Source organism: Alligator mississippiensis, chromosome 1, assembly GCF_030867095.1.
Source record: "Alligator mississippiensis isolate rAllMis1 chromosome 1, rAllMis1, whole genome shotgun sequence".
In the NCBI taxonomy this organism is placed as follows: domain Eukaryota; kingdom Metazoa; phylum Chordata; order Crocodylia; family Alligatoridae; genus Alligator; species Alligator mississippiensis.
The window spans coordinates 83059295-83081701 of NC_081824.1; the positions used below are offsets into that span (position 1 = coordinate 83059295).

General features: G+C 45.1%; 1 protein-coding gene across 3 annotated transcripts in view; it reads left to right on the forward strand.

Moving 5' to 3' along the window:
* The window catches only part of KLHL32 (kelch like family member 32), a 251103-nt gene that overhangs the window by 131322 nt on the left and 97374 nt on the right, over positions 1-22407 (forward strand). For all 3 annotated transcript variants that reach the window (XM_019486394.2, XM_006270483.4, XM_059732181.1), the window contains one exon: positions 20967-21065. In XM_019486394.2, coding sequence (XP_019341939.2) covers positions 20967-21065 — 99 coding nt within the window. The remainder of the gene's footprint in view (positions 1-20966; positions 21066-22407) is intronic.

The following is a 22407-nucleotide window of genomic DNA, read 5'->3' on the forward strand; positions in this document are numbered from 1 at the left end:
GGGCAACCGCCCGCTCATCTCGCCCGCCACGCCTTTGATGATAATGAGTTCAATTATGATGATAATTGAGCGGGAGGCTGCCCTTCGACTGCCCTGATGCCCAGGGGCGCTCTGCGGCTCCGACCTCCCCTAATACCGCAGCCCAAGCCTCGCAGATGGCATCATGGTGTTCTTTCTCACCAGCCCCCCGCACTGGGCCCCAGAATCTTCTATGCAAGACCCCACTATGGTCTTCTCTACTCAGGCGGCCACTCTGCCGCCAACTGGGCTACCTCACCCACCCGAAGCCTTGTTCCCCTCTCGGGTGTGGTTCCCCCAGAACCTTCGGCTATCTAGCCCTGGCCCACCTCAAGGCCAGTCGGGACCCCAGGCCCCTGGCTCTTGGGCGTCCCTCTCGATGGGCCCCCAGCCCTTTTGACCCTCACTGGTCCTGGCCCCAGCATGGGCCAGTCGAGGGGACTCTCCCCTTCGGGCTGGGTCTCTCTAGCCACTCTCTACTCCTCAGGCCTCACCGTGCTGCTACTCCCTTCCTCCTAGGAGCAACCGCAGCACCTTGCCCACATCACTGCCACTCTCGGGGTCCGCCCTCTCTGGGCCCCTCAGAAACACTGGCCCTCTCGGCCCTCATAACTCAGGGGTCACCCACCCGGTGGTGGTGGGAGCTAGGGGTTAAGGTGCCCCGACTCGCCTTTCACTGGGGTGATAACTGGCCTGGCATTTCCTGGGGGCTCCCACACCACTGAGAGCCCCACCAGACCACCCACTCCCAGCAGGGTGCAGTTTCAGGTCATGCCCAGGACCAGGAGCCTCCTGCCAACCCCTTGCAGCTCCCCCTTACCCCCGGTCATTCACTGCAGCCCTACGGCCAGGCACTGTTGCTGCCTGACCTCCTGCAGCCAAACTGCCTGGTTTATATAGGCCTCAAAATGGCTGCCGCAATCAGGCACCTGGAGGCTGCCAGCTCCAGGCCCTTAAAGTGGCAGGAGCACCCTGTGCTCCGCCACACTCCTCCCCTCCTTAAATCACTGCCCCCTCTCTGGGGCTTCTCCTCACCGCCCCCTCACACTGGGGCTCCCCATATTCGAGCCTCTGGTCTTATAGGCCCCACACACTACTGACCTCCCAACTGGGCTCACCGTCCTGCTCTCTCCCTTCCCGAAGCTATCTTCCCCTCTCGGGTGTGGTTCCCCCGGAACCTTCGGCCTCTTGCCCTGGCCCACCTCAAGGCCAGTCGGGACCCCAGGTCCCCGGCTCTTGGGCGTCCCTCGCGGTGGGCCCCTGGCCCTTTTGACCAACCTGGTCCTGGCCCCAGCATGGGCCAGTCGAGGGTACTCTCCCCTTCGGGCTGCTACCGCAGGACCCAGCCCCCGAGGCCTATCAATGTGCCGGCCTTTCACTGGGCTCAATGTACCGCCTCTCTTGGGCTCCTCATTGGTGGCCCCCCTTCCCACCGGGGCCTCTCACTACCGTCCCCTCGCACCGGGGCTACGCAACCCACTGGTTGCAAGTGGCAGGAGCACCCTGTGCTCCGCCACACTCCTCCCCCCTTAAATGGGGCTCTCATCACTGCCCCCTCTCTTGGGGCTGATCTCACTAACGCCCCCTTACACCGGGGCTACGCAACCCACCGGTTGCTCTCACCACCGCCCCCTCTCACTGGGGCTGCCCGCTCACTGGGGCCGGGGTCACCATACCCCGCACGCAACCCACCGGTTGCAACCTGCACTTTAGCACTTTTGTGCCTTAGGCAGTGTCTCTGCTGCCCAGAGCCTGGGGCTGACCCCCTGCCCTGGCTCAAACAGCTGCTCCCAGGCACAGCATCTACAAGTGCACCTGGGACCGCAGCAGACTCAGGCGCTAACTGCACTGGAGTTTATCATGTCACCTTAATGGCATGTGTACGTGCACCCAGTATGTTGCTATCTTTGCAACAACAGCACACTGCTGGTTCATATTCAGTTTATGGACTACTATAGCCACTAGGTGCACTCAGTCCCATCAAACAAATCATTAATGAAGATGTTGAACAATACCCACAGACTCCTGCGAAATTGGACTTGATACCTACTCCCAGCTAGTCATTGAACCATTAAGTGCTACCTGTTGAGCATGATGATCCAACCAGTTATTAGAGGTGCATGAAGCTTCAGTCGCTGATTGGATTCAGAGGAGATTCGGCCCAATTCAGCAGCCAAATCTCCAAATCCAATTCAAATCAACAGACCCATTAATCTCTCTGAATCGAGTAGGAAGTCTCTGAATCGATTTGGAGAGGTTTGACGATTCGGCCATAGACACAGCTTTATATTTTTTTCTAGGTACCTTGAGGTACCAGGCGTGATTCGTGAATGCTGAGATGGTGGAGCAGATGGCACATCCCACGGGAGCGCAAAGGGGTCCCCCATGCGCTTGGCAGCTGACCCAGAAGTGGACCAGAAGTACTTCCGGTCCACTTCCAGGTCCACCACGGAGTGCATGGGTACCCCCATGGCTGATTGCCAAGTCAGGGGAGGAACGGGGGGGTCTCCCATGTGCTTGATGGCAGATGCAGAAGTGGACCGGAAATACTTCCAGTCCGCTTCTGGTTCCACCGCTGAGTATGCAGGGGACCCCCTCCATGCTCCCATGGGATGCTCCATCTGCCTTACCATCTTGGCATTCATGAGCTGTGCCTGGTACCTCGAGGTACATAGAAAAAACATATAAAGCTGTGTCTATGGCCGAATCGCTAATTCTCTGAATCAGAATCAAATCTTCAGACTCAGACGAATCTAATTGGTACAGTGATCCGAATCAGAGAATTGAATCACTGTCTCCCAAATCTGGCCAAATCTGAATCCAAATCGACTATTGTCTGCTTTGCACACCCCTACCAGTTATGTATCCATCTTCCAGTACTTTAGTCTGTATTTCCTTAGGTTGTTAATGAGAATATCTAGGAGGCAGTGCCAAAAGCCTTGCTAAAGTCAAGGTATATCACATCCACTGCTCTCCTCTATCCACAGTTTGTCACCTTACTGTAGAAGGAAATCAGGTTGGTCAGGCAGGCTTGGCTTGCTCTTGGTGACTGGTTTAAACAGAGTTGTTGTCTTTGTTAGCAAGCTGTGTAAAAATGAAGCCATGTTAGTTCTTCCTGATCACCTTGTTCTCCTCTAGGTGCTTCACAATAGATTCCTTGAGGATCTTCTTCGCGATTGTCCCTGGTTTTGAGGTCAGGCTGACTGGTCTGTAATTCCCCAAATTCTGTAATTCCTCCTTTTTCCCTTTCTTAAAGATGGACATTATATTTTCCCTTTTGCAGTCATTCAGGAACTCACGTGTCCTCCATACATTCTCAAAAAGAATAGCGAACGGCTCCAAAATTACTTGACCTAATTCCTTCAGTACCTTAGGGTGTATTTCATCCAGCCCAGCTGACCTGAAAGCATCTAACTTCTTTAAGTAATCCCTAACCTGTTCTGTTATTAGCCTAGGTTGTTTGTTTCCTTCCCTATCTTTGCTACCAACTGAACTCATCATCTGGTAGCTGCTCCTATTTGTGAAGGTTGAAGTATTTAATGTTTTTTTTACTTCAGCCTTCTCTGCTTGATTCATAACTAGATTGCTTTCTTCATTCCATAAGGGACCTATGGTTTCTTTTTTTCACCTCTTACTTTAGACTTGTAGAACTCCTTTTCATTGCCTTTTATGTCCCTTGCCAGTTGCATCTGAAACTTCTCCCTGCATGTCCTGGTCATACTCTTATATTGTTCCTTAGTAATATGAGCAAATTTCCACTTTTTGATTTCCTCTTTGAGTTTCAACTCACTGAAGAGATTGCTTTCTAGCTAAGCTGGTGTCCTGTTGCCCCTTCTGTTCTTCCATTGTATTGGGATAGTTGCATCTGCACACTTAAGAAGGCCTCCTTAAAATACAGTCAGCTCTCCTGGACTCCTTTCCTCCACAGACTTGCCTCCCAGGGGATTTTGCCCACCAGTTCCCTGAGTTTGCCAAAATCTGCTTTTCTGAAGTCCAGTGTCCTTATTCTGCCGGTCTCCTTCCTTTCTTCCCTTAGGATCATTTTGTGATGTCACCCAAGTTACCTTCCACCTTCGCATTCTCAACCAATTCCTCCTTGTTTTCAGAAAGTTGAGAAGAGCTTCCCCACTGCTTGGCCTGTCTATCAAAGTTATCCCCAACACACTCCCAGAATTTGCTGTATTGCTTGTGCACTGATGTTTCCCTTCCCACCAGATATCTTGATAATTGAAGTCCACTCTTGAGAACCAAGTCTTGCGATTTGGACGTTTCCTTGTGCCTCTCTGAACCAGTTAGTGTATTTCCTTGTCACCAAGACAAAGATTACCAGTGCTGATTCTACCGTGGCTCATTCAGTGAAAAGAGGCCTTTAGAGTTAATGGAAATACAGATATTATTTGTCTGGCTGCTAAGCACAACCAAATACATATAAAGGCATTAGAATAGGAGTTCTCAACCTCTCTTTCGACTCAAGACACCCATCAGAAAATGCCAGCTCTTAGCTTTCACTCATTTTTTGACTACAGAAAAATAATAGACCAATTCTTCTATTGCAAAAAGCTCAAAAGCACCATACCATGTCACAATTGTTTTGACTATATGAATTCCTATTTGAAATTTCTGGGTTTATCTTATGAATCACGTGTCAGTATTTGTGTGCCTTACAGTACTAATACTACATGGCACCATAGAGTACCCCACAGCACCTTGAATAAGATTTTGCAGTATCTTGGTTGAAGATCACTGTAGTAGAGGTGGCACATTGTCTGTTCCTTTGAAAGCAGGCCTCTCACTCTCTTAATTGGGGTACCCAGATACTTTCATAAGATATTTCCATAAGTGTGAGTTTCTCCATCTGCTAAATGGGGAGAACTCTTTACCTACCTTTAAATATAATACGCAATCTTTATTAAATTATGTTTGTAAAAAACTTTGAAATCCTCAGAAGAAAATACTATTTAAATACAAAGATTTATTTTTGGTAGGCAGAAAATGCTGTAGGAGAAGCAGCTGATGAAAGTTCCAGGGAAGGTAAGCATTCCCCCACTCCCTTCCCCTCTTCACTGAGAGATATATCCCTGTCCCTTCCTGCCCCTCTCCATCCCTTCTGGGTCCAGAGCGGGTGCAGCTGCAGCCCTACTTTCCGACCATGTTGACAGAACAGCAGTTGGAGATTTAAGTCTCAAAGAAGGTGAACATTTAAGCAATCCTCCCACTTGTGCTTTCCTTTCCCATTCCCCCACCCATGCCTGCTGCTGCCTGCGTCTGTGCCATCCTGGGGCAAGCGGGGCTCCTGTCCCGCTCCAGCAAAGCTGCACAAGGGCTGTGCTCACCTGTGGGGAACAGACAGGGATGGGAAAATGTACCTGCCTGCTGCCATGGTCATAGGCTCAGCAAAGCCCCTGTGCAGGCCAGCTGGAGTGGGCAGGAGCTTATCTTGCCCCTGGGAGATCATGGAACTCAACAGTGACAGACAGGAGAGGGGAGAGGAGAAGAGAAGGGCAGGGAGAGTGCTTAAGGGCTTACTTTTTTTGAGACTTACGTTCTTGGTTGCTGCTCCAGCAGCATGGTCAGAAAGGGGAGGTGTGGTTGCGCCACTGCACCCCCCTCTGGATCCACCCATGGGCATGCATCTAGAACAGTGATTCTCAACCAAGGTGGTACAGCATCTGAGGGTACCTTGAGATCCTTTCATGGTGCCATGGAATGCCATGCAATGTTACACTGGTAAGTGTGGAAAATATGATTCACAATTTAAACCTAGCAATGTCAAATAAAAATCCATAGTGTTAAAAAAGTCTGCCCTGTTGTGGTCTTTCTAAGTCCTTTGCAATAAGAAAACTGTTGTATTATTTTTCCATAGTCAAAAAATGAGTGAAAACTATGTGCTGGCATTTTCCAAGGTGTACTTTGACAAATGGTGCTTTGAATCTCAAAAGGTTGAGAACCATTGATCTGGAAAAATAAGGATATTTTTTAAAATAGGGTCAGGTTCTAACAAGTACATGGGCAATGTAATTAGGTCAAGATCTTGAGTCAAGACATTGCTACTTCTGTGGTAAATGTTATGAAATGGATATAAAAGTTAAGATAGCTTTAGGAGATTTGTGTGTGTGCACGTGTTGGTATGCCTGCATTCATACATGTTGAATACCTGGAGAGTAGAATACCTGGAGAGGTAAGTATTTAGTTTCTCCTTTCATCTCTACTTTTAACTTTTTGCTAACCATCTTGCATTTTATCTGTAAACTCATACACTGTAACTGAACTTTAGTTTTGTTAATGTATTAAGAAGGATACTTGAGACCTCTGGTGGAGTTATTTGGTATTGTATGAAGTTAGCAATGTAGTTTTGAAGATGGATCATTAATTTAAAAAAAACCCAAACCCTTATTTTTTCATCTTATTTTTGAACTAGGCTGACAGCCACCTGCAGTTTAACATCTGAAGTTCTTAAATCTTGATAAGTGAAACATATCTATAAAAAATAAAAATAAAATGGACTGCAGGAGCAAGTCTGGGCAGATTATGTTTCTTCATAATTATTCACGGAATTTTTTTTTTTAAATGGGAAATTGATTTTTCACTGGAAAAAGTTTTTTTATTATAACTGAAGTTATAACTGTGATGTAAATAACATAACAATGTTTAACCACCTGTATCTTTCCCAGTGGTCACTAATTGTATGAGAACAGCAACAATAAGGCCTCTAGTACATAAAAGAATAAATATTTAATAAAAAATAAAGAAATAGCACTATCATGTTCCCTGTTAGTTCCATCTGGACTTTGATATTTGTTCCAAGTAGACCAAGTCTGTTTATCATGCAGCAATTTTCAGCCAATACTGAGCTGGTTAGCTTTGCCACTTGCCTATCTTCTACCTGACTTCAGATTAACACAGCTAACTGCCTCTCTGCCCTGTGCATGTTACTCTGTAAGCCCCCGATAATGAACTCTTTGGCAAAAATGTCTTAGTTTTCTACTCTTCAGATTTTTAGCAAATCCCATCTTAAATCACACAAAGGAAATTTCTTTCAGTTTGACAGACTCTTCTAGCATATTCAAAGTATAGTGTATGATTGCTGAGCTTGGTGCCTGGAGCCCATAGTGCAGTGATTCTCAACCAGGGTGCCTTGAGACCAGTCATGGGGTGCTGCACAGCGTTAGTGCTCTTAGGTTTGCAAACATGATTCACAAGATACACCAGACTTTTCAAATAGACATCCATAGTCGTGGTCTGTCTTAAGGTTTTGCAACAAAACAAACTGCTTTATTATTTTTCTGTAGTCAAAAAAGAGTTAAAACTAAGAACTGGCTGTGTCTGGGGGTGCCTTGAGTCCATCCATGGGTGCATTGAGTCTAAAAAGGTTGAGAGACTCTACCATAGTATAATTAATGGTGGCCAGACTTTTCAGTAGGTTTGACACAAGTGTAAGGCCCACTCTATGAATGTCACTCTGATCCCCATATCCTAATAGAGCTTGTCTCCTGGGGTACTAGGATGGAGGCAGGGGGTGGGCTTGAACCTCTAGTCACAGCTGCACAGAGTGAGGCAGGGGCAGGACCAGGGACAGGATGCTGCTGCAAGAGGAGATATTACCCCCAAGAACCAGAATAACCCCTCCATGGCCCTGAAAATACTGTAGTTCTGTTTGGCAAGTGAGGATCCCAAGCCCTGAATTTGGCAATGGCTGTAGGGTCAAGGAAGGGCTAACCTGGCTCTGACTGTGATATCTGACACCTTTTGTTTCACAAGTCCTGCACCTATTCTGCTTCACAGTGTGCTCCGCTCCCTGCCTGCCTTCCCATGCTTCCCTTTACTGTGTGCCCAGGACTCCCATGTCACACACAGTGCCACTTGCAGCATGTGTCCTGTGGCTTGGCCATCCCTGCCACAGCCACCTGGGCCCATCCTTCCCATGAATGTTTTTCTATATGCTATCTAATTGATGAGACCCTTTGAAAAAACATCTGAAAAAAACTATGGGGCCTTGTCAATAAAGAAGATTGAGGCCGAAATTAAGTCTAACATTCCTTTAAATGATTGTGGCGCCAATTAGCAAAGCTCAGTGCATGTATTTGAGTTGCACTGATTCAGACCAGATGCTTACATGACATCTTTCCCAGACCCAAGAAAGGGTACTGCATGCCCAAACGCTTGTGTATCATCTCTCCAAACTATTCATTTATTTCAGTAAAAAATACTACAACCCCTCTCACCCACTTTGCTTCTCATATATTTCCTGGACCATCACAGCCAAACCAACATTCCAGTCTTGCTGAATTGGGCACCTTAATTTCCGTAGCTGATGTACCACACCAACTATTATAATCCAGAGGTGTCAAACTCATTTGGACCTGCAGACCAAATGAGTAGCCTGGGACCAGTCCATGGGACCTATGAATGAGACAGGACTGGCCCCATGGGCTGCTCCTACTGCCAGTATGCTGGATCCATCACTTGTGGCGCTTGCTCAGGCTGGTCCAGAACTGTGCTACATGGTGCCTGCTCTGGCAAGATCAAGATGCAACCGGGATGCAGTGGCCCCTCTAGCCTGTCAGCATGAGTAGGGGTCTACCGAAAGTGCAATTGTGTGATTTTTTTTTTTTCGTGAAAAATGTGAAATCAAATATTTTCCACAGAAAATGACAAGCTCCACAAAAAACAGCAGGGTTGCAACAAAACAAAACAAAACAAAACAAAACAAAACAAAACAAAACAAAAAAATCTTACCAGCAGGCAGAGGGAAACCCTGCAATCTTGGAGCATGGGGGAAGGCATACATGCATCTGGTGCCAGCAAGGAGCTGGGCTGGGTCTCCATGGACCCCGATCCAGCTGTTTGCTTGGGGATGACCCGAAACTGGGGCTTAATCCACTGATTATGCCTATGGAAGCCATTAACTGGCACTTAGATTGCTTAATAACACATCAATTAATGGCTCCCATGAGCTTAATTGGGGGATTAAGCCCTCCGAAATCATTACTTAATAAGTTACTATCTAAGATCCAGTTTGGGGCCATCTGGCAATCTGCAGGGAGGGGCGGGAGTACTAGGGCTTCTCGGCTAATCAGGTGGAGGTCTGCCGGGTTTGGACTGTAAAAATGGCACTGGGCCCTGTGTTCTGCTTGCAAAGTTGGTGGGCAGGTACCTCAAGTTTGGTAGGTTCCCTTCTGCTCCCCCTCCCCTAGTCCTTTCTATCCCTACCACCCCTCGCTGGATCCAGCATCCGCTCTAGTGATCCAGGACTGCTCTACATGTTGCGCCTGCTCCAGGACTGTTCTGCACACAGCATCTATTGTGGACCAGCTTAGAGCAGGCACCACACGTGGCTTGTGTCCCAGACTGGCCATAGTACGTGCCATGTGTATTACAGTTCCAGAGCAGATGCTACGAGCTCTGGATTTGGCATGTTGGAGAGTCTTGGACTGGTCTTACTTGGGGTGAGCACGGGGGGTCAGACGATGTAACTCCATGGGCTAGATCTGGCCTGCAGGCTATATCCTTAACACCACTGCTATAATCAATAATATTAATTTGTATTTAAATAGGACCTTCCATTTGAGGACCTCAAAGCCAAAATGATCAGCATAATTCTTAATTTATTTCAGATAAATGCTGATACCACCTGCATAGGTTGCTTTCCCTTCTTTTCTGCTAGGTGTTCTGTTGCTTTGCTGACAAAATATTCAAAAGTCTCCTTGAAGTGTTGAGCTATTCCAAGCTAAGGAAGTTGAGCAGAATGAACTAGCAGGACAGCATTAACTATAGTGAGCTCCTCTGAGCCATTTTATATTTGTCTTTGTCTTAGGTTCCATTTTTGGTTCATGCTGTCAAGGTAACCACCTGTCTTGTGTCCAATTATGCCATTCTTTATACATAATAATAATCATTATCTGTAGAGAGGATGTTTTAAAAATCAGTGGGCTGGATTTTTAAAAGTTTTGGCCACTTGAGATACGTCTAACACTGTTGACAACATGCTCCTACTGCAACAGGCCCAAGCATACTCCCTCTCTCCCTCCCTCCTCTTTCTCACACAAACACACACATGCTCCAAATAGCAGTGGAGATGTTTTGGGGTCATCTCCAACAACTGCTCTCAAGACCATTGAAGACCAAGGTCTTAAGAATAGCTATACAGGGAGAAATCTGCACCAGTGTAGATCTGGGTTTACAACGCGTGAGTGGAAGTGGATGTTCAGGGCATGCTTGGGAATGTCCCAACAAGGATGTGCCTTAACAGTGGTGTAGAATTATTCTCTGAGTCCTCATTGTGCGGGCCGGGAGCGGTCCGAGGCTTTCGGGGGCGCACGGCGGGCTGTGGCCGGGAGCCCGCAATGGTAGGGCGGGTACTTTTGCACAACGGACTAGAATTAGGCACGGACTCCTAGCGGTTAATTAAAGATTGTTTTACTTACACCGTAGGTGGTCGCGGTGCAGGCAGGAAAAACTTTCTTGAGTTGCAGTTACAGACAAACACAAGTGGAGTTTGCTAGGCTCCACCAAAGACACACGCACGGAGTTTGCTAGGCTTCACAAAAACAAACACGACAGAGCTCTGGATATCCTTGACAAGTGCGCAAAACCGTAGCTACGTCTTAAGAATTTAACAAACGAGACGGGAAGAGGTTGGTGGTTGATCAGGCCACCAAACTCCTCTGAGACACACACAAAGTTTCTGTTACTCTGCCGCGTGCTCAGAGTCCCCACGAGATGGTTGTGGAGTCCTCTACAACTTGGGCGGAAACTGCTCAAACCTCTCATACGACTAGCAAGCCAATCGCTAGCCACCACGTGGGAATAATTTAGAAACAGCCAATAGTGGGAAACAAATTTACATATGGGTGGCAGGAACTCCTTTGCACTGGGGTTTTCTCTCTGCAGCTGAGAATTGCACCGTGCAAAGAAAGCTCCATGTGGCGGGAAATAATTCTGCAGTGCCGAAGCACACACACAATCATTGGGTCATGACACTCATTAGCTTCAGGTGGAGTTGTGGATGCTCAGAATTGCCAATATATTCAGAACTGCCAGTATATATAAAAGCAGTGAGGGTCAAACTTTTTGGCAGGCATGCCACAAATTAACCCTGCATCCTCTCCAGCCACCACTCTGATCACCTTCTCCTGCCTGATCCGCTGTGCTGCATTTTTTTCTGTCCTATATTCTGCTGTGGTCTTTGTCTCCTTGTCTGCTATGTGGCGCACACATAGGCTGCCTTTGCTACTTCTGGTACACATGCCACAGGTTGGCCACCCTGTCTTAAATTCAAGTGTGAAGTCAGGTGATTCTCAAATAGAGTGCGGCAGCACCCTGAACTGGCATGGGATCCTTTTAAAGATGATGCAGGGTGACACATAATATTAGCATGGTTAGGTGTGCAAACTATATGTCTGAAAAGGCTGAGAAGCACTAACTTGGTCTTTTAATTAAAAGTCATTGTGCTTTTGAAGCAGTGTTGTGGCTAGGATACTTTGTTCCATGGTAAGAAAAATTGTGCCTTTAAAGCACTACCTGTGCTAATATGACGGATTAGCAGTTTGTCCCTCTAAATCTTTAATTTGTTCACGGGTAGTGAAGTTAAATTCCATAGCTCTGTTTAGCTATTGAGTGGAAAAAGAATATTCCTAACATTTAAAATGAAAGTTAAACATTTTTTTACAACTTTACTTCAGCCAAACTCTATTTCTGAAATGAGTTCAGTTTTGCCTGATTTATTTATCATTGTTATCAAAATACTTTTAAAGCTCTATTAAAAGAACTGCCAGTCTGCCTGTAATGTGGCATTAAGCTGTGTTCGGTTAGCGAAAGTTGTGAGAATAGCACTTCATTAAATTAGACAAATAGATTTTATGTTTGAACGGAAATGCCACTTGGTAATGGGAAATTCCTTCAATATTGAATATACAATTTTTTGAACCTACTGTTTATTAAAAGTTAAGCCTGTAGCTCTGTTTTAAATTGTTCCCTCTGGGTAAATACTTAAGTGTATTACTGTAGCAGAGTCTGTGGAATAATAGGGTATTTTAACAAATAACAAATGAATGGCACAAAGCACATATTGAATAAACTCAGGAGCTTATTGCTCTGGAGTTTTTTTTCTCTTGGGCATGCCATTTGAACATGCACCCAGGAGCAATTAACTCCAGAGCAAGCAGCTCTGGAGTTCATTCAAACACAACACATGGAGCCTGGCTGGAGCATCCCTGGCTGGCAGGGTACCCCGGGGCTCAGCCTGCCAGCCCGGGGTTGCTCAATGTGCTGTGAAGGGGCTGGTTAGGGCACGAAAGTGCTTTAGTGCAGAGTTAGCCAGCAGGCAGCTCCTGCACCGAAGGACCTTTGTGCCCCATCCAGCCAGATCAGGGTCTATACATGTGTTGCTGCTCATGAAAAATCTCCACAGCAGGGTAGTACTTGAATTTACAAGTACTACCCTGCTGTGGAGTTTATTAGTTTCTTGCACTCTAATAGGGTTGCACGTGTAGATACTCAGATGTTTACTGCAGAGCTGACTAATTAGCTCCACCATAAATTTCTGGTGTAAATGTGCCCTGTTTGACCTCTGCTTATGAAAGTTAGTTCTTGATAATGACAATCCATTTTAGTGAACAATTAATGTAACAACTTTTTTTCTTAATTAAAGTTATTAAACAGGTTTTGGAGGAAAAAGCTCTTTAACTATCTGATTATTCCTGACTTTCCTGAGGAGTCCAGTTTGGATCTTGACCTGGGCATGTAGTAGAGACTATGTTGGTTGATAATCTTGAAAGGGTAAAAGACCTATTCTTCTATTAGATATGTACAGTGGGTGATTGTAAATGTTATGGCCCTTGCAGGAGTACAGATAGGGCTGCTTTAACACAGTTGTATTCCTTTCTGTGGATAATTAAGTGCTGGCTAACAATGTTCTTCAGGTTCAACAAGGGGAATGCATCCCCTTGATGCAAGGGGAATGCATCATTCCCCTTAATCAGTGGTTATAGAAACCATTAAGGGAATTAACCAATAAAAATAGAGCTGAAGTGTTGCATTTTCACTTAGGTTTGCATTTAATTCTCTTCCAGTGTGAAGACTGAAACCTAGTTTATTTTTTCAATTTTTGCACAATAGGGAGACACTAATGAGAGCAATGTGGCAGGCCAGTAGGGGGTGCTCCTGCATTGAGCCACCCACCTCATGGCACTGGACCACCTTCCAGGCTCTGAGTGCCTCCCTGGGGGTGCTTCACATCTGGCCAACCCCTTTCCTGGGGCACACCTGCTAGCCTGGGGGTAACACTGCCACCACCCAGGGATGGGCTTGATTCTGGCTCTGTGCACCTTGGGAAACACAGGCCTAGTAGCTCTCGAGGGTACTTGATTCACTTCAAGAACTTGGGATGCTTCCCTCAGTCGGAAGCACAAGTAGTGGTCTCCCTTAGTCAGCCGAACCAAGGGGACCCCAAGGCATAATCTAGACCTACTCCCAATAAGTCTCCCACACTAGATACAAAGGAGAACTTTATTGGTTACAAGGGGTAGGGTTGCAATAGGGTACAGGGTAGAGTAATATCAGAGAAATCCCATAGAGCAAACTGGAATGGCTGGGTAGCCTTTGACCATGCATCTGAGTTACTGCAAGCTATATACCTAGTTAGATCTCAGGTAGCTTACTGATAGGTATCATCCAGAGGCAGGTGGATCTTCCCTCTGGAGGCAGGCAGTTCCTTGATCATGAGTTTTGAGAGAGAGCAAGTTTCAGATGTTCCAGCTCTTCTCTCTGAGTCTCCCTCATGGCTGCTGCCCCCTCCTCCTGGGCAGTCCTTAACTTACATAGCCCTTGTGACCTCATTTACCTGGCCCAATGAAGACCAGCACCTGTTGGCTGTCAGCCAACCAATTTAAAATGCATCACTAGTTGAAGGGCAGACTGGCAGTTCCTAGCTCCCCAGGGAACCCAGGCCCCTCACCCAGGTATGTGATGCCAGTCACGTAGGCAGAGCGAGTAGGTTTCCCCCCTCCCTTAGGAATGTATCCAGCTCAGGTTACCTAAAGAGATAGGATAAGGTGTGTATCCTCTGCTGGCCCCATCTTAACCAAATTGTCATAGAGCAGAGTTTTGGGGGAGAAACAGAGGTGGCCATCTGCCACAAGCAACATGGCTCAGATACCATCCAGGAAAGACTGAGGAGATTTTGCTGGATACAGGGAAACCACGGACATTATATCTGACATTATAGCAGGCATCCTCCCATGTTGAGTAACATGGAACCCATGTTGAAGTCAGTGGCATACATATGCCCTTTTTCACCAACATTTGTATCTTGGGGGTCTACTTACATTTCTAACTTCTTTTTGATTATCAAGGCTAATCAAATTAGCTCTTTGTCAATTTGTGTGAAGCCAAGAGATTACAAACATCTCTCTCCTTATTATCATTGTTTGTTACTTGCATTGCAGTACTACTAAGAGCTCCAGTGTTGGAATAGGATACATTATATGTGGCACTATAAAATGCAGGAAGAAAAAAAACCACCAAAAAAAATCCGCAGACTTGTTCCATAGAGCTCCTGGTTTATGTAAGTAGTATTAGGCCTTTCACTAAAGGTGAACACCTAAGTCCGGGGGACTGTCAAGGGGGGGGGGTACGCGTACCCCCGGAGGTACTTGGTAAGGGACTGGGGGTATGCGTGGGCAGGTGAGGACGGAGCACTGCCACCCTGCACTGCTGTCTCCCAAGAGCAGGGGCAGGGGGTGGCAAGGGCAGCAGTTCCCCTCTGTGGGCCAGAGAGGTGCTGCCTGGCTGGCCGGCCAGACACAAGGGGGGCATGGGGTGGGAGCTTGCATGTGGTAGTAGCTGCCATTCACCATCCTGCGCTGCTGCCACCTGCAACCCCATGAGAGCCATAGCTTCTCATGTAGATGCTTCCGGTGGGATGGGTTTTATAACTAGAACATTAAAACAAATGGTTTAAAGTTGTTCTGTAATAATTGGCTGGAGGGGAAGGGATGCAAGGAGGGTTAGATTTTGTATCCGTGTCATAGGTCAAAATGATAGGCCTCTGAATGCTTAAGTTCTAAGATGAAATACTGATTAGTAGCTGTTAAATGGCCCTCCCCTTCTTCACACTAGAGAACAGCGTAGACTGACATAACTCATAACTGTCATTCTTTATCTCCATTACTGTTTTTGAAAGGCCATTTCCCAAACCACCCTACTATCCTTTCTCTATACCTGTTCCAGTTTGAATTTATCTTTTTTGAGCCTAAGTTTCCAGAGCTGTACACAGCACCTTAAATAAGTTCTTACTAATGCCTTATACCAGTGGTCACCAACCAGTGGATCTCGATCCACTGGTAGATCTCGGAGCCTCTTGCAGTAGATCTCAGAGCCTCTTGAAGTCTATCCTAGGCTGGGGTGTGGGCCTTAGTGTCCGTGTTCATGCATATGTGTGCCTTAGGCCAGTAAGTCAGTCCATGGGGAGGGGAGGGAAGGGGGCTAGATTGAGGCCCCCATGGTGAGGCCCAGAGGCAGAAGCAGGGGTAAATTGTGTGGGGGCCCAGCTGGGTGGGACTTACCTGCTGGGGAGGCGTGCCCCCAGATAATTTTGTCTCCCTCTGCTTCAATCTACCCCCCCCCCCCACCCACTTCCCTTCACACAGACTTACCTGCTGGGTGGGGGGAATTGTGGTGGTGCAAGGTAGATCTTGGGTTGCTTTTAAATGCCAAAGGTGATCTCATACTTAAAAAGGTTGGAGACAACTGCTTTATACTGATACTTAATGATACTCATACTTCCTAGTCTCTGTTAAAAAACCCACCCTGCCTAATATGCCTTTTTCATGGCCACATCACCCTGGCAGCACATGGTCAACCAGTCCTATTGTCAGTCAATACACTAATGTCCCTCTCATCATCTGTTTCTTCCGGTCTAAGCATGACCCTACACTTTGCAAATAGCTAAAACGCAAATTAGTAAACCAATTCGATCTTACAGTGGTATATATGTCATACGAAGGCCAGTCCTTAGCTGATGTAAATGAGTAACATTTCAGTGACAGCGATGGAAATTCTCCCAACTGACATCAGCAGAGGTTCTGTCCTGGTCTGTTTAGCTATGCATCAAAAGTCTGTGAGATTTTTTTCTAATGTTTTCAGCCTCATAGTTTGCAGTGGATCTTCTGAGTATGACAGATAAAAACTTCCCCTTCCACAAGTTTTGGGTTTGTGTAGCTCTGCTAATTTCAGATGAGTTGTTGCCATTTTACAGCAGTGTAAATCAGAGGAGAACTGGACCCAGTGTGCATTCATGGGTGTGTTTTATAGTGCTATTTTAAAACTCAATGTGCCCACCTGATCCATCATAATGTTTTAGGTTAAATAACATATACAGCAACCAGAAAAACAATATCCAAAAGATGATTACAAATGAAGTATTAAGAGTTTTTTTTTCACTCTGTCTATAGGTTTTGTTTTCATGTTGATTGTCTGAAGTGAAAAGGAATATGAAAGAACCTGTGGAAGCATATTTGATGCACAAAACATTTTGCCCCTTGCATATTTTCTGGACTATCAGGGCTGCATTATCACCTGAAAATTACAAGGAACATGAACACACTTTTGAATTTCTTACATTATTTCCTCCACCTTTCCCTTCCTTTGTGAACTGCCCCATCAGGTATCTTGTGATATTATGTGCAACATAGGTCTTTGGGCACATCAACACAAGATATTTACTGTGTAGTAGACTGATTAGTTACGTAGTAAAGGTTTCAGCGTTTACACGTGCACCCCTATTAGGCTGGAGTAAACTAATTTACTCCACAGCAGGATAGTACTAGTAAAGAAAAGTAGTGTCCTGCTGTAGAGTAAGAAACTCCACAGCAACACGCATGTAGATGCTGGAGGGGCTGGCTAGAGCACGAGGACACTTCAGTGCAGGCTCTGTCTACCGGCTAGCCCTGAGGTGAAGTACCTTCGTGCCCCAGCCAGTCCCTCCACAGGATGTTGAGCCAGGGGCAGTTACGCAACCCTCGCTTAGCGTGCTATGATCCTGGGTGCATGTGCAGATGCACTCCTGACTGCAATAAGCTCTGGAGCTTATTGCTACATATTAATAGACACATGTAGATGCTCCCTTTTTGTATTTTATATATCCACATATACATATAAAATAAGACTACAGAACAGTTTGTTTAGGGTGCAGTGCTGATAAAAAAACCCCAGACTTTTCTTAACTTTATTTACTAGCTCTGCTTTTTGGTGATAGGTCTGTTATTATAGTATAAAGCACATTGGACAATGACATAGTGTATGAAAGTTATTAGCAGATAGAAACTTTTTGGCTAGAACTGTGCAAAATCAGTTATGCTAATTAAAATATTAGGAAGGACTTTTCCATTGTTTTGATAAATGTAAGGCACCTAATTATAAAATCTGCTGCTGGCTTTTGTAGATCATTTTTATCTTTAAATTCAAATCATTCTCTTTTCCTTTGTCTAACCACTTCCACAAGTGCTACGTGTATGATGCAGTAAAAACGAATTCTTAGAGTATTCAAATATATTTGTGCATCAAGGGTAACACAAATATATTTTCTTTTTAGGGCACTGGTTCTCTTTATTTTGCATCTTTTACAACACCAGACACATGGATGGCATTTACTAAATAATGTGACATCAGCCCATGTTACAGAACTTGCTCATTTTAAAGCAGTATGCATGATAAATATTTCTAATTCTATGCCAGAAGAACCTAAAGAATATTAGTGATTTGTTGGGCTGACCTTGAGCTTTCATTTGACAAGTGCTGCACAACATAATTTTTTAATGTACCTAACACCAAGATTTTTTTATAACCAGAGCTCTCTTCTGCTTTCCCTTGAACCACATACTATCATGTGTGGAAATCTAATTAACATCAACTAAAAGCCTGGAACATGTCGTACCTGATTATCATTTGCACTAAAGCCCTTTTACTCCAATTTGGCAGAGCAAAGCAGCCACTGTATTGTGTGTAAATTACCTCTCTCTTCAGTTTAAGAATAAAGTGAGTCTACAGGCAATTTGCATGCACGTTACAGACCTCTTCCACTGCTCTAGCACTGTAAAGTGGCCATTATGTAAATAAGAATCAAGCCCTTTCTCTCCTGTTTTTAATATATTATATGAGGTGCTGAGAATTTCCTGTTACCGCTGAGGCTAGATGCTTTCTTCTGTGACCATCAAAGGGATTTGACGGCTCTAGATACTGACACTGGTGTCCCCCTCCTCTGTCTCCCCTCCTGCTTTTTTATTTCTCATTAGTTTTCAGTGAAGTTCCATGGATAAGGTTACAAGGAAGACTAGACTGAATGGAGAAAAAGAGGAAGCTGAAGGCATAGCAGTAAGAGACTGGCCCCTTGTGGTGTAAGGACAGAACTGCAAAGAGAAATATGTTATTTTGATAGTTCAGGGTCCCAGGATGACCTTGTTACACGTGTAAGCACTGCATTAAATGCACACATTGGAATGGGTACTTCTTACCTACTTTTAGTTCTTTGCGAGCCAATGCAATATTCTTTTTTAATTTAATGTCAGTTTTTGTCATTTATGATGAGATTCCTGGAAAGGAGACTTACAAATGAAACTGGTATGCAGCAACTAAGAATGGTTTCATGATCACACCCAGCATTAGTGGACTCAGTACTGAGCCCCCAGTTATACTCTTAATTGCATGTACACATCTTTATTCGAAATCAGTAGTATTTACACATAAGCAACTAGCAGGATAAACAGGTTTGATTTCCAAGTCTGTTTTTGACATGCCCGTGGTAGCATTTTATTCAATGATTCTCTTCCCTCCACCCCCCTTGCCCCCCCACCCCCCCATCCTTGGTCAAATGGAGACAATACTGAGCATTTAATACTGAGGTTAGACCACTTTGTAAGGCAGTGCTATACCAGTGACCAGTAGCCAGCACCTGGCTATTTTGCATTTCTGAAAGGTTCTCCCACTTTTTATTTTATGTATGTCAGATACCAGATGGGATGGGGGTGGGAGGGGATGGGATTTTTTTTATTTTGATTAAATGTGTTGGGGTTGATGGAAAGTTACAAGGTATTTGTTGGTTGGGTACTCATTGATTATTGTATGTTCAATGCTAAAAGGGGTTTACAGGTAATGGAGTAGATGTTTCTTGTCTCCTTGCTTTTTTAAAAAAAAGAAAGATAAAAACAAAATATTTTGATATTTAATTCTGGAGTACAGCTGAGTCTGTTCTAGTGGCTGTATTTAATTAGAACTATGACTCACCTTGGTTTATTATGTAAGTGATGTATTTTAAGTGTATAAAATATTAACTACAGTTAATTTTCTTTGAATTCCATATTCACCCCTTTTTTTGAGCTTTTTTAATGCAAATTTGACATTTCTTCTTAAACATCAGTTGCAAAGGAAGCACAAAATCGATATATTACATAGTGATTTGTTACATTGCAATCCATTGTACACAGTTTATTGTACAGTGTTTTGTGATACTTAGTAAGAACAAGGCTCTACAGAAATAATTTTGGTAGCTTCCGCCATTTGAATTCAATAAAGAATGTTCTTTTGCAGCATAGATTATTCAATAGTATGTTTTTCCATGTAATTTCGCAATTAATTTTCAAGTAAAACAAAATAACAAGAACAACAAAACTCTTTAAGTATGCTGCCTCAGATTTAAGGACTATACAAGCAAAGTATTGATTTCCATCAATGCATTGCTAAAATTTTAAAAAGCCCTCTGAAAAAATTTCCATTGCCTTTAGAAAGACCATAAGAGATGGCATACCAGGTCCATCCAGCTCTGTATTCTGTATCTCATAGACCTGGCGGACGTTGTTTTAACTGCACAACGGTGACATCACGTGATGCAAGTGGCTTCATATACAAAGGGAAGGCTGTCCGAAGCGGGGAAAAATGCAATGTGCAAGCTTGTGTTGCTGGCATTTGCCAGCTGGGGGCCCCAGTTGTTCAGAGGGCTGAAAACCTGCTGTTGTCCCTTTGTCTTGGCCCCACGGCACCTGGGGGACAACTGTGCAGTGGTCAGGGAAAGACCTGGCATGGCTCATCAGGTCCTGTGTAACTTGAGCTTGGTAGAAGTGGGGAATGCCCCCTGCTTCCTCTACAGTTGTGCAAGGGTTGGGAAAAGACCCAGTGCAGCTTGTCCTGTCCTGGATTCTCCAGGCTGAATTGAGCGGGGCAGAAGGAGAATGCTTCCCTACCCCCTGCACAACTCTGCAAGGGGCAGGGAAGGACCTGGCTTGCAAGGAAGTGGGGTGAGGATTCAAGGGCAGCAGCTGTGAGCATACCTCCAGTTTACCCACCCCTGTGGGAGGCTGTGGACTTCATTAGACAGCCCAAATTGGTTCTCTGGGAACTAGGGGGGAGGGGGGAGCAGTGCACCTTGGGATATGGGACAACCCTGTAAACCCCTATCTTCTGACGTGTAACTTGCCACACATTCATCTCCTAGAAAGACAGTCCTTGCCTATTCAAATCCCTGCACCTGGGCTTTCTCAACAGGGCTGACTGTTTTCTCTTGAAGGGACAGCCAGACTTTTACACCCTCCCTCAGGAAATGTGCCATTTGGCAACAGCCTGTTTATTGTATTGATATTTTGTGTGGTTTTTTTGGTGCTACTTTGTTTTGCAAAAGGTGTTTTATTAAATAAGTTAGCATGTGGTAATCAATATAGTTAGTAGGGTTTACCAACCAATTTTACAAGTCTGTTTAGTTGTCTAAAACTCTTCTTGGATGTTGTAGTTAAGTTTTTAAAATTGTGGTCTCCATCCTGGAAAGCTTTATATGCATACTTAATTTTCTTTGTAGAAGTAGTCCTGTTGACTTCAGTTTCTAAAAGGATAAAACCCTAAGATGTTGCCTTGCCTTAGTTTTCATGCTATCCCAAAATAACTCTTATTTCTTCTTTTCCTGCTAGATTCTCCTGGAGCCAGGAGTAATTCAGGATGTACTGGCAGCTGGGAGCCACCTACAGCTGCTGGAGCTCCTCAGCTTATGTTCTCACTATCTTGTCCAGGTACGTCTATCTTATTATCTGGCTTTTTCCATTTGATTGACAGACTTATTCTGCAAATCCAACCTCTTAATTTTGAATTATTTATCGGAAATGTTATGAGACTAGCATACTATCTCAGTATATGGTCAATGTGATTTAATACACGATTCCCAGACTAACAGACAACTGTTTACCTTCAGAAGTTTCCTGGGACCCATTCATCATCTACCTTTGAACTGACAAGCAGAAATGTAGGGGGAACAGTGGAACACTAATCATGGTTTCATGGGACAAAGTTTGGGAGCCACTAGGTTGTGAGATGAGGCAATGGATTGGAAGTCAGGACATCTGAATCCTGGCTATGATGCTGACCTGTTATAAGTTTATAGTGGGAACTTCTAGTCCTTTATTTTGTCCCTTTGTTTGAGGGTGTTCTAGTGGTTAAGGCACTTGGGCATCCTGGGTTCAATACCCTACTCTGCTTCAGAATTCCTGTGTGATTTCTCAAGTCTTATAGCCTCTCTGAGCCTTAATTTCCCATCTGTAATGTGGCTGTATTAGTTTTTCCCTGTCTCACAGTGCTATTGGGAGGATAAATATATTAAATGTTGTGAGTAGCTTAGACATTGCAGGGGGGAGGGGGAATATAAATATAAAATATATATTTTGAGCTCTTTGGAGCAGGGACTTTCTCTGCACCTTTGTACAAGACTTATTAATGTGGGAATGGCCATCAATAGGTGAGTGTGCATAGGCACGTGAAAGAGTTACTTCAGGATAAAGGAGGGTGGGGCTTTGCAGTGTGTTAGCCCCTGTGCACACTCTTCCCCCAAGGCAAATGAAAGCTAGCTCATGGTGGTATAACCCTCAGTAAAAGGGGGTCAAGCTACTGTGAGTCAGGTGCTGTTTTTCTTGGGTCAGGAGAGTGCACATGGGCATTTACCTTGGAGCAGTTGGTGTGCTGTAAAGCCCTTCCCTCTGTCTGCACTTTGACAAGGTTTATTTCACCTTAATCCATCTCATTAGTTGCCATCCTGCTGCACCATTTGTTGATGAAAAAACTCTCAATAAAGTCATAGTGTTTTGGGTGTGGCCATTGTGTAACATGGCACTGTCCAGCTGGCAGTCGGCAGAGTGAAGGTTAATCTGAAGCCTCTCTGCTCCCATGTGGCTACCATTTCCCCTATTGCTCTGGGCACAGCAGCAGCCAGGGGATCCAGGCTACCCTTCCAGCTTTCTCTTTCTGTGCCTGCCCCAGGGGCCAGTGCATGACCGTGTGATGTGGTGTAGTTGGGGAGCCTGTGACTGGTGAACTGGGGGAGAGGACACCCACCCCATGCATACAATACAGTAGGCAGGGGAT